General features: G+C 29.1%; 1 protein-coding gene and 1 long non-coding RNA gene across 3 annotated transcripts in view; one reads left to right on the forward strand and one right to left on the reverse strand.

Moving 5' to 3' along the window:
- Nucleotides 1-12,957, reverse strand: part of LOC138188797 (L-allo-threonine aldolase) — a 56,757-nt gene extending 43,800 nt beyond the window's left edge. Inside the window, exons 1-5 of one of the 2 annotated variants that reach the window (XM_069130860.1) lie at nt 12,805-12,957; nt 12,559-12,692; nt 12,333-12,387; nt 11,377-11,494; nt 11,005-11,088 (exon numbers count right to left, since the gene is read on the reverse strand). In XM_069130860.1, coding sequence (XP_068986961.1) covers nt 11,005-11,088; nt 11,377-11,494; nt 12,333-12,380 — 250 coding nt within the window. In that variant the 5' untranslated portion in view covers nt 12,381-12,387; nt 12,559-12,692; nt 12,805-12,957. Of the gene's footprint in view, nt 1-4,282; nt 4,413-4,535; nt 4,750-11,004; nt 11,089-11,376; nt 11,495-12,332; nt 12,388-12,558; nt 12,693-12,804 lie in introns of those variants that run through there. The other variant, XM_069130861.1, reaches the window with a different exon arrangement.
- Nucleotides 6,066-11,486, forward strand: LOC138188800 (uncharacterized). The gene is made up of 3 exons (XR_011175687.1): nt 6,066-6,774; nt 6,870-6,965; nt 11,361-11,486. It is a non-coding gene; the product is annotated as an uncharacterized LOC138188800 (long non-coding RNA).
- Nucleotides 12,958-13,935: the final 978 nt, after the last annotated feature.

Here is a 13,935-nt window from a genome sequence, read left to right on the forward strand (position 1 = left end):
GTGGTAGATCGGCGATGGCATTGGATTGCGTGGCAGGCGAATAACGTTGGAAATCTCGTATCAATCGATGGGGTTTTGAATAAGATGAAATATTTGAAAACTTTGGAAGAAAGTTTGAAGGACAATGCGAATAAATATTCAGAGCCACAGAAACATAAGAGAAAGATCAAGAACTCGTGGCTTTTTGCAGTAACATTTTTAAAATGAAAAATATAAAACAAAAACATTATGCAAAAAATGAGAGGTGGACTTAAAGCACATAGTAGAGAAATGTGAGATAACAGGAGGAGCGGGGAGCATGGCACAAATACTAAATGAGACTAGAGAAGGACTGGCAGAAGAACGACAGAATCGCTCATAGCATGGAGCAAAAGCCAAAAACGGAATGAGCACTTAGTTATAAACGTAGATATAAGTTAGGACATAGAGATAAGTGTTCGAGATTTGGAGTGGCCGCCTGGTAATTGCCGCGACGGTTTATGTGAACCAGATGCGATCCTCGGACAGGACGACCGTCGAGGGTCTAAGCTACCCTAGTGCGGACCCATTATAAACAGTGGGTCTATTGTACAGTCAAGGTACTTTAGGACCCACGGAAAAAATCCATAAAATACGAAATCTCTTTATTTTTATACTACATCTCAGGAAGACCGGACACGCGGGTTTTCCCCAAGTGTAGGGTCACCCGCGTGCGAACCTTCATAAAGGCAGCCAGCCCATTCTCAAACATACGTCTTTACCCAATGATCAGTTAGGAACAGACTTGAGGCACACCCACCACGAACCTTCCTCTACAACAGCAACATCCCCAAGACTCACTCCTGCACCAGTATTCTAAGAGTCAACACCTAAGAGTATTCAGTCAGTAACATTACATTTAACAGGATAACTCAGTAACTTAAAGACAGTTGTAGTCAGAGTATTAAGTGGAACTCAGTAACTTAAAGACAGTTGTAGTCAGAGTATTAAGTGGAACTCAGTAACTTAAAATCAGTTGTAATCAGAGTATTGAGTGGAATAAATAAGGCGAAATAAACCTCGCTCTTTACATTTATTATAATCCTCCACCTTGGGCGCTAATAACGTTCAAGGCTCGCGATACCAACCGATCAGTTGTGTCTGACTGGTCGTTAATAATTTGTGTGTCGCTACAATGGGGCAAGCAAGGTGCAATAGATAGGCATAAGCAGTACATAATAATAGAAGTGCTAGAGTAAGAATATATGAGTTGTAAGGGCATTATAAGAGATGTAAATCGGAAGTCGTCCAAAGCCGAAAGGCACGGACTAAATAAATAAATAAAAATAAAAGAATAAAACAAAAACAAATATTTGCCAATGTAAAAAGAAATTAGTTGAAGCTTTATTATGCCTACCTCATTTATCAGCAGCGACCAGCATCCAGCAATAAAAATAAATAAAACTAAAATAAAAGATCAGTTACAAAATCCCTCGATGAATGGGGTTCCTTTGACAAAAGGAAAATTCACACATTCATCGGCTACACACTTTATTATTTCTAAGGAATTAATTCATTTGGCAAAATCTGCTAAAAATAATGAAGTGTGATGATTGATTTCAGTAATTTTCTTATGAGTGAGAACCTGTATATATGTAAATAACAATAACTGAAAATTTAAATTTTCTGAATAACTGAAAATTTACTTTTGCTGTATTTTAAAAACTAAAATGAGATTAAAGTTCAAATTAATACATATTAAGTGTTAAAATTATAATTAGCATTTCTGCTATGAGGATGAACAGCTACAGCTTTTCGATTCATAGATCACTACTTACTTATAATAAAGTGTGTTTTAACAGTTTTCTTTTCGTATTTTCCATACATTTTAGGATATTCAGATGCTTCCAGGAAAAAATCACATTATACGTAAGTTTTCCAACCCGAATACTCATATACTCGACTATCGGACAAGTTATTTATCCGAGTGTTAAATTAATTTACTAAATAATAGTAAATAAAATTAATCGGGTAATTAAGTCGAGTACTCTGGTTAATTCACATATTTTGTAATACAAAAGCTAACAAGTTCGTAACATTAACATGAAAATATTGATTATTCGTGAAACAATGATGATACTTCTTTATTTTTGATTTCCTTGAAACCGTACTTCTACCAATGTATCTATTAGATTTTTTCAAAATGATAACAATCTTTAAATTTCTAATTCTTTAATTATTGCTATTACGTCATTATGTAAGTAAGTTTATATCATTAAATAAGAAAATATGCTCTTTAATTACATTGTGTTTGGTCTTGTTTTAATCAGAAAAGCTTCATAATTACATTGGTGAAATTTTATTCAATAAAACTTGGAAATAAACAAGTTCTCTTTCACTTGCGCTGTATTCTTCTGAGTCCACTAAAATGACGAACCGTATTTATTACATGCAATCATACACGATAATCGATGATACAACCCCGATTTTCGATCGATTATGCAAAAAATACTGTATTTATATTTCACTGTAAGAACCTCGACTTTAAAGTAGAAATATGTCGATATACGAAATGAAATACGAGAGAAAGTAAATAAGATGCTACATGATACAGCGGCTTCTTCGCAAAATAAAACAAATTTAAGAGAAACAGCTTTAGATTTTATACAGTTACGCACATTAATAATGGACACCATACTATTTTTGTAATTATTGCCGTGTGTAAGCGGGAATGATTTAAATATTATACTGTTTATTTTACAAAAGAATAAACTATTGTAGATTAAAAATATATAAACTATTCCAATCTAACAATAACATTTAATTATATATTACTTTTTGAACAATAAAAATTGTCACATTTTCATGTTACAATAATGTTTGTATTGTATGTTGTGTAATCTAGTAGTCCTCAGAAAAAGGTAAAGTGCAAAATAGATTTGTTTTATATACAAACTGCTACAATATAATTCTATCTCAGTACAAAGCTATATTTCAGTGCTAATGTTCAAAATCTGACATGCTACGAAAAGTACAGAATAGCAGTTTTAATAATAGACAACTTGTTATTTTTCATAGAGAAAAAAGTAAAAGTCATTATGAAATTGCACAATTAGAGCCATCACAAAGAGGTAAGAGATATAAAGAAGAAGACCGTACTGAAGTTAAGAAACAGAAAGAAACAAATCGAATTTTTAATGAAGAGGTGGTAAGAAGAATAATATGGAGAGTTAAATAAAATTCGCATTGTAGCGAAACACAATTGGCCTCAGAGATTTGTCACGGAACTAGGAAAAAGAGTCAGTGCTGAAACAGCACGCGGAATAATCAGATGCAATAGCTTAAATTGTCGTGTAACAAGAAGAATATGGGGACGGATTTCGAACGTCGATGTGGCTGAACTGGTGTTTATCCAACATATATTAGATAAGAATAAATATTTAGACCTTCTAAAAAACAATCTGCTAAAAAGTACAAACAATATGAGAATACAAAGTACTTTCAAATTTTATCAGGACAACGATACAAAACATAAAGCGAGAATAGTACAGGAATATTTATTATACAATTGTCCTAAAGTTTTACATCCACCCCTGTAATTTCTGGACTTAAATCCCATAGAGAATCTATGGGTTCGATTAGACCAGAGGAGAAGCTAGGGAATTTCCAATAAATTCAAAATTTGAATTGCGAACGAGACTAAAAGAAGAATGGGCAACTCGTTCTTCAGAATATCTACAAAAAATTATTTTTAATATGCCCAAATTGTTACTTGAGGTCGTTAAACAAAACGGGCATGCGATAAATTATTAATATCGTAATTTTTCGTAACATGATTATTGGTGAGTCAACTTTTACTCATCCTTTTTATCAAATACGATATTAATAGTGACCACACCACCAACAAAATAACCGGTATGTACTTAAGAAAACACATAAGTAGCCGGTGATGAAGAAAACAATCTAATGTTGAGATAAAGCAAATTTAATTCCTAAATCCTGTGTATTGTTATTTAGCACGTAATAGGAATTCGCTTTATATAGGAGTCTAGTGTATAATATCTAAATTCCCTCTTACACACAGCAATAATTATAAATTTTTAATACCTATAATTTTAGATACCTATAATTTTAAAGATAGAAATAATTATAAAGATAGTATAGTAATATGAGTAACTGTATGTCGATATGAAATACGGTAAGAAGTAAATAAGATGCTACATGATACAGCGATTTCTTCGCAAAATGAAACAAATTTAAGAGAAACAGCTTTAGATTTTGTTACTCAACACTCAACACAGAATACTGAAGATACATCACTTACCGAGTTGGAGATAAATCAGGAATTGGTCATAATCTTGACCACGTAAATTGGTAGCAATCGTGACGAAGTAATAACTTTCAAAATTTTCGCAATTAGCCAGAAAGCTTCTAGTTTCTATGTATTCCGGTAACTTCAGCGAGTGCCGATTTTTTACACCAGAAAATATTATAAACGGGAAAAAATCGTGCTCGTTACCGGGAAATATCAACAAAACTATGAAATTAGGAATAATGGTGAATTGAGCAAGACTTACGGTTCAAAGTTAAGGTATTATAGACTACAAAAGAATGAAGGCGAACACGCACTTAAATCTTCTTAAGTAAATTTGCGAAAACCGAGTAATTTGCCAAAAGGCTGAGTAATTTAACAATGACGCAGCCGAACGCGGCTCGTCGATTTATACTGCGTGCTTCTGTGGTTCTTTTGAACACAGAGGTCAAAACCGTTTGAACGGCTAATGTACAAAAGGTTAACGGCGGACATGGAAGCGTAAACAATTAGCAACCGCTATTGTTTGCTATGATAGAGAGACGCCCCGTAGAAGAACAATGGCCGTGCGAAGTTCACCGATTGGGCGATAACACCGATGTCAACAAAGCCGAAAATTGCCGAACGAAGCCGTCGGTTACCACCAGTATATTAGAAAAACAAACGCAACGCAAGAAAAAAACCGAAAACAAAAGAACTGAGGCAAAAAACCAGATATAGTTCTTATATGTAAATTCTTCCAAAATTAGAACGCCTTAACAATTCTTGTCCTCAACAACAAAGTCGAAATCTAATAAACGAAGAAAGTTCTGATAATTATGCATTACTTTGCTATATAAAACCTGTATTAAACGCAATGCGAAAATTAATCAAATTTTTTAAAAATTTATCAGTTCGACCTGAAATCCTGTTAATACTTCAACAACCACACGTTTCGCGTAGATCTTATTGCCAATCGTCGGCATTTTTCACTTAGTATATCATTATTATTATATTTATCAATATAATTATGACACTTTTTAAGAAAATTGCATTGAATGCATCATCATTATCGAATCTTTGCCGTGTTGCCCTAATTTATTTTGTGCACTTATGCATATATGAGTTTATTTATTTATGTTCTGATTGATCCATACAGTTACAGATATTATAATTATTTTCTGACTATTCGCTATTACTAAAACATTAGACTCGCAAACTGCCGCTTCTCAGTGCATTTAGAAATCATTTCACTTCAATAGAACACTTTCGAATATAGGAATCATTTGTCTAAAAATAAAAATTAATTTTATAAAAATCACGAAAAGGTGACAGCGACCAACAACAGATGACACAGCGAAGTCACATTTACGGGTCAGCGGCCGTCAAACATTTTAAAACATGTAAGACAAAAAGGAAGAAAAAAACTTAAGACTAATTTTAAATGTAAGAACTCGTTGGAATACATTTGTATCAACTATAAATAGATTTTTAAAATTAATTGATTGCATAAATAAAGAATTAATCGATCTTCGTTTGGAATGTTTTGCCAAAAATTACGTTACTGTTCTTATTATATTAACTGTAATTATATTGTGTGTAGAATCATATATTAATTGTTCTAGTGTTAACAGTTCAGGAACTAAGTAAAGAAAGTGCTAATTTAATGACTACAGAAGGGACAATTCTATGTTTTCAATAAACTAAAATGCATATATACTAAACTACCACTAAATTTATTAGAAGTAGTAAAAAGTGAAATTGAGAAACGGAGAAATAAGAACTAAGAAATAAGAAATAAGAAATAAGAATTTTATCATTCTTTGTATTTTTACATCGGTGATTATATCTCCATACAAATGAATTTTGAGTTATTCATCCAAATATGTAGTGAAAAATTGTGCAAAACAGCTATTTAAAAGATTGTTCATTGAGGAAGAAAGAAATAAAGATCAAATTGTTAATTGTGAATCAGAATCAGAGAGTGAAATAAAAACAGATGAAATAAAAGAATATGAAAACTTACAAAACAGCATCAAAAGTTAAAATGATTTAAAACAAATCAAATGCAGAAGATTCGATATAGACAAAGAGTTTTAAAGTGTTGAAGGAAAGGAAGGGAAGAGAAGTAACAATATGGATATTTTATGCAATGTTTTATTGACTATATAGACCAACATCAATATCTTGCAAAAGTTTTTTTTGTTTTAGGAAACACTATTACAAAAATTTGCAGCCGATTGAGTATTAAGACGTTGAACGCACTGATCTTCCTAAAGAATCATTTTACCAAACAAGGTTAAAACCAAGACATTTAAAAATTATGAAGTTATATCCCCTTACGCTCCTTATGAATGCATACTACATCATAAAAATTTTTCTTTTTTAGTAACAAAAACTAAAATTTTATCAAACTCAAGCGCAAAAATGCATACTTTTTTAAAAGGAGGCAAGAGAGCAGGGAAAATCACCAATGTCATTCTCTTCTTCATTGCAAAAGGCAATATGCTTCTATCAAAATTTCGGTAAGTGGAAATCTTCATAGAAGATTTAAATTCTTCCCTTAAGATTAGGATTACCAAAGTTTTACTGTACTAACAAAAAATACAAATATATTTAGGATGTTAGTGATACCGGAGCACCTGAATAAAGAAGTTAGGCTAAAGTTAATAGCACAGATTAGATGTGGAAACATAGAGAAATGGAACAAATAACGGTAAGACAATAATAAGAAATAATTTGTAGAAGAAGGAAAGAATGAATGGATGATATTTGTAACATTGCGAAAAGTATTATAAATCAACTCCTTTCTTGGCTTTGAAGCCGAAATAAAAAAAATATATTATATTCAAATAAAACTGTTCAAATAAAACAACTGATCTTTCACCTTAACTGCAGAAACTCATGTATGATTCATTACATACAACATTAATTTCTAAATACATCGCATATAAAAACCTATATATTAACAGCATTCTTTTTGAGAATATGTTAATGTTTTTTCTGACTTTTATTATGAAAGATGTTTCACACAAAAGGTGGAATTTGAGATTGAAAATTTATTTATAATTATTAAATTGCAAAAAGTTGTAATCAGTAATTTTAAAAGCATATTTTTGTTAAAATTATGTTTCTATGATTCATATTTTGAACCTTATAGGGAAAAATGTAAAGCAATACTTTTTATTTATGTTCTTCCTATCTTTCATACACTAAATTTGACAAAATCACAGTTAAGATATTTTTCAAATTAGTAGTAATAATTAGACTATAATCTTGATGTAATTATAAGAATCATGGAACCATTTAAGATTTTAACTGATTATTATAATTCTTACATACAGAAGCTATTTTTTTTTGTCCATGATGATGATGTCCTAATTGCTTCTTAAGTAGTATTTGCATACCTTTCTGAATCATCAAATAACCGGCAAATTTTACCACTAATTTACAAAATAGCATTTAATTGTGTTGATCACTATTTTATACATTCTCAAGCATATGCAAAATTTTCAAGCAACATTTTTATCTGTTTTAAATATTCTTCTGATAAAGCAATGTAATGTAATTAAATTTAACAACCTAAGGTTAAAATATCTGGTAAACTAATAACTTTTCGATACAAATAGGCTAATACTTTCGTATAGGAAATGACAAGCTGCACCGATTAGTGCATTAAAAAAATGCATAATACCATTTAATACGTTGACTGCCACGACACCCGTATTCGGGTGTCGGCAAAGTTGTTTTCTTCAAATTCTTTTGTGCCTTTGTTCGGTCATAACATAACATAACATAGCATAACATAACATAGTTCGCATGCGCGTCTAATGCTTCCGGAATCATTTTTACGAACGGCGATATGTTGACTCCGTCAAAGACAAGGATTTTTTGTATTTTCAGACAACCCTAATAATTTTGCAACTAACAATTGTCTAGATATTCTAATATTTATATTTTTTCTTGTTGTAATTTTGTAAACCGTCAAAGCGTTTACAACAGAAATTCCCAGAAAGCATTGAATGCCAAGTTTTCTGTACTATTTGATTCCTTTTTTAATTGTGGTGGCATAAGAAACCATTTGGTTGGAACAATCTATACTACACTTTCCTTCATTATATTCAACAACAGCTAGTGGTTTTAATATTGCGAACAAATGAAACGAAAGATCATTCTTGAGACCACCACTTGAGCGATTCGCATTACTAAAATATCGATGGGAGCACCTAGCAGAGAACGCTTGGTACTGTTGTACGCGGGGCCTGACGGAGATTTCTTTAAAAACACGCGTGGCAGTTAACGTGTTAAAAAATCAAAGTTGTTCTTTATAGGTCCTTAACGCGTCCACCTACAAAAAATCTAATAGCATCAGAATATGTACCCTTGGAAACCATTCAACATGTATCCAAACATTTATCGCTGAGAATAGTGACAATCACGTACATCGAAGTGGTAATATCTGGTGAATCACCCTGTATATATCACATCATCTTGATCACCGACTAAGAACAACTAGACTTACAGTGGCTCATGTAACAATATTCGAATAAGCCTTAAAATAGAATAATCGCTTTAAAATTGGTCTGAACGACTTGAATTTTTCGAAAAGTTCGAAACATTAGATTATTAGATGACATGCAAAAAAACATTGAAAATATTGCAATTGGTATAACTGTCTCGTCCTCAACGAACTTAATCTTCGAATCAACGATGTTTAGTATTAATCCAATAACACGTAGTTACGTATCGTGCCTTTTTTGTTCACACTATCTGCTTTGACTATGTTTTACTATGAAAAAATTGCATTTCTGAGTCACTACAAACGGCTGTTGACTCATGCTTCATTGCCTTGAATGCTTTACTCGAAGCTTATCGGGTTTCTCATATCATCTTTATGAAAATATATGCTATCTAGTATAATTTATGGATTGATCAATACGTGAATACTCATTAAACCTATTTATATTGCCTCATATATATTTTTTTATTTATCTATTATATTTATTATGTATCTTTTTGTATTTCTATTATGTTTTTAGTTTTATTTGTATTATACATATTGCACTTATATTCTATGAAAAATTAACACGAATAAAAGGATAAAGATTCCAATTTCTCTTAAACTCGATTATATATATTAATCAAATATTTAACAACAAAATATTGAGAACGAATTTAGTCATAAGGTAAAAACTGTTTTCCTAAGAAGAACTCCCAAAGTATAGTTTTAACATTTTGATAGAACTGCACAGTAGTATTGATTGTAAAACATATTAATTATATCTAGTTTCAGGAATACATGATAAATAGTTTAAGAGTAAAGTTTCTCCATTTATCTTCTGAAATATAAATCTTTCCCTAAGAACTGTCGTGAGATCAAGTATTACAATGATGTCTCATTATTAGAATTTTTCAAATACTTGTAACAATTATTTGTAATTAACTTCTGCATATTACAATTAAAAAAGTTGTAGTAATCTTCTAATTAATTCTAATTAAGATTCATAATTAAAAAATATACGTTTGGAATAAAAAAATTACATATGTATCTAATTACAATATTTCTGATAAAATCTCTAATAAAATAAAAGAAATCTTTACTTATTGTTTATTTATTATCTTTATTATAATTATAAGTATCTTTATTATAATATATTTATTATGTATGTAATTGTCATGAATTATATAACTGATACTAATACCATGTTGTAAAACAAAAAGTGATGATTTTTATATATCAATATGAAAATAGAAAGATTATTTGAATAGTCTTGGAAATATATCATACGTAGCTTAAAAGTAATGTAAAGTATAATGCTTTTTTTGAAAAAAAAATGTGTAATATACAATCCTAGCCCTTTTCTCTTTTTTTCATTCCACCAATATAGCTACATACCAACACCTTTATAAGATATAAATAAAGCATCTTGTATGAAAACAAAAATATTCGTTGCAATTAAAGATAAAAACATTCTTGAAGAAATTACAATTAAATTAAAATTTAATTAGACTGTTAATTAAGTGGAAGAAATAATAGATACAACACAGAGTCTGAGATGAGTATATAATCTAAATATTAATTTGCACAGAAAATAGTAATAAATATAGTAGATAACTATTACTATCAACATGATTATAATATACATGCAATGTGTATGTATGTGATATATATTTACCAAAATTATTTTGTTAGCTACTGTTATTAAAGAGAATATTTATGTTGCAATATAAGGAATTTTTTAAATGCTAAACATTGTAGATTCTAACACAGCATGTAGAACATAAATTTCTATTTCTTATATTTGTAAGGTGTAAATTATATCTAAAGTTTATACTTAAATTATAATTTCAGCTTTTTATAATACTATACTACTATATAAAAATTAAATAAAATTTCAAACATGCCCAGTGTTTACATGCATATTATATGCATCCATGGTCTATAGCTTCATATTCACTGAATATGTGTATCTACCTATCATTTAAAGAGTTGGAAATATTTATATTTTTACAAATAATCATTAAATATAAAATTGATCTTCTTTGTGTTAGATACTTAAGAAAGTACAATTAGATACCACTCAATGTTTCTTATTCATTAATAAAGTTTAAATCTACATTAAAGACATAACAATTTGAATTAACAGTATTGTTTATGAATTAATATCTTTTTAAGCTAAGTAATGAAATTAATAAAACTTGTACTACTTTGAATAAAAGTGCAACTTAATGTGCATATAATCTGCTATACCTACTTGCAATTAAATTTGCCATAGTTCCAGAGCATACAAATAATGCATCTTCCATTCCAACCATTTTGGCAGCTGTTTCTTGTAATACTGAAAACCAAAAACTTCTTTACAAAACCTATTTACTGTTAATAATATTGTATGTGATAATTATATTGTTGATATCAATAATTACATCATGTAGGCAAAAAAGTTTATGCTATTTTTAGGTTTATCTCTATTAATTAAAATGGCATAAACTTTCTTGGTTATTTAATGTATTATCTTACAGTTACTTTACAAAGCAATTAAAATATTTAATTTATAAATAAAGAATCATATATATGTATGTGTATGTGTTAATACTAAACATAATATTTCAGAACAACATTTTCATACCTTTCACTGTTGGATCTTCATGAAAAGCATCATCACCAACTTCAGCACTGGATAGTGCCTCTCTCATCTTTTGGGTTGGTTTTGTTAAAGTATCACTCCGAAGATCAACAACTATTACCTGGAAAAGATATGATTATCAAACATAAAGTTGAAAGAATTGTACGTTGTTCTTCAGGAGACCAAAAATTATTGACCTCTTTGTCTGCAATCTTATAGTTCTCAATGCATAGAATCTGAAAATGCAAGTCTTAAATTGCAGAATCCACTAGATCAAAAATTATAACTAAAAACTTTTTAGGGTATTTGTTGTAGTTAAATTCGCGAAGAATTATTTTGTATTAACGTAACTGGCCGCAATAGTTAGAAAATAGGTACTATTGCAAATCACAATCAACCTCACTTACCTACAAATTCCATTGTGTGATTGACTATTCTATATGGAATAAAGAGTAATAAAAAATAAAACGAGAAAAATTTCAAAATGGCAAGAAAAAAGAAAATAAACTGGATGAAACATAACAATACAAAAAGAAAAAGTGAATACTTTGGACACATTTAAAAACTATTATGTGCTTGCCTTGAGTCATGTCAGAGCAAAAACCAAATATATTAAAAATACATGTAGCCAAACACATATGATTTAACTCAACCACGTTCACTTAGTGCCTTCATAGATTTCACTCATTGGAGAAAGCATAGATTTCTATCTATATATATATATATATATATATATATATATACTACTTCTGTCAATATAGCATCAAAATAACGTTTAAAATAGCCTAAAATACTTAGTTTTATAGATTCCTAGCTTTTGGACCACTTTATTCCGTAATTTTAAATCTACATTTCAGTAGATTCTATGCAACAAAAACTATAGGATTGCATATCAAAGAAATCAATAATTTTTGATCCTCTAAAGTTCGGTTCAATTTTATATACATACTTATTCTTACCTTATCTTTGTCATAAGTTGCATATGAATAACCTTTATCATAAAACATGTTTCAACTATAAAATTATATACTTTTTCAAATAGATATATATTGCTGTGTAAATTATTATATTGAAGAAATTTTATAAGTTAACACAATTTAATTGCAAATTACAAATTAGATATGAAAGAAAAGTAAATTTACAACAAAAAATACAGAATGATAAAAACCACTATGATATCCGTACTTTAACGTATTACATCTATCGTTGATGTTATTAATATCGTTTTATACTAGCCAAAAATTTGATCGTGCACGTTTCACGTTCTGTTATACAATGTTTCTGCATAGAATACTTTATTACACTTTTGGCACTTTACCCTTCCTGCTAGAACAGTTAAAGAATATTTATCACGAGATTACATATTACATTATGTAAAACAAAATTAAACATGATTATTTTTACGACTTCATGAATTCATTTATATTTGACGATTACCGATAACGTTACCCTGAACGCACACAGGCAATATTTTATCGTGCGATCCCATTGCGATCGTGCCTTCCTTTGTATTCCCATTAACATAAAAGAAAAAATTAATAAGGAATATTCTACAGTTGCTCCGACCAGACAAGGCAGCAACTGTAAACAAAATGTAATTCCTACGGTTGCAACTATTGGTCGCCAACTAGTGACATTCGAGAGTCATCAGTCTGACCAATAGTTGCAGCCGTAGTAATCTCATTTTGTTTACGTTTACTCCCTTGTCTCATTAGATAAATTATAGGAACTTTTAAATTTAAAAAGTATTATATACCTATGTTTAATAAACAAAATTTGTTTATTTGTTTATAGCTTCTTTAAATTTATACAAATTATTTGTGTATATATGTATATAATTTATAAACAAAACATGCAAGAAGTCTGTCTATTGCAATAAATAAAGTTAGTTACATAATTTATTAATTTAATATATTTCTTCATAATTCACTTTATAAAGTAGAAATAACAAGAATATTTACTGTTAATATATTAAAGAAGACTATAAAGAAAAGAAATTCAATCTTAAAAATCCTCATCTCTTTAAATTATTTTTGCTATTAAATATATTAAAAATATATGTAAATCATATATCTTTGAAAAATATTTAATTACGGTCTAAATTTCATGGAAAGTAAATAATTTTAATAAATTTATATTTTACGTACATATGTATATAGACGTATATAAAAAATGTCATCAAAAATATATCTACATAATTTTAAATGGACAAGATTCCTTTATACTAAATACGTATAATAGAGAATCCCTAACAATTAAATCAATTATCAACTGATTCTATTAAAATATTACATTGTTTTATTGTAACTTTCGAATAGAAATTTTATATGTAAAAAACAATGTATTATTTCACCACTATTATTTTTATATTAAATATGAATCTTACATAAAAAGTAAAATATCATTTAATTTGGAAAACACAGTAAATTAATATATTATATGATATAATTAGACGTCTTTATGTTGTAAACTTAGGAAATAAAAATATAATTTATATAACAAACGAATAGAGAAATTTCTATAAAAACATTTTGGGAATAATTAAATTATGTATCATCGATA

The sequence above is a fragment of the Bombus flavifrons genome, chromosome 17, assembly GCF_040668555.2.
Source record: "Bombus flavifrons isolate JBK064 chromosome 17, iyBomFlav1_principal, whole genome shotgun sequence".
NCBI lineage: Eukaryota > Metazoa > Arthropoda > Insecta > Hymenoptera > Apidae > Bombus > Bombus flavifrons.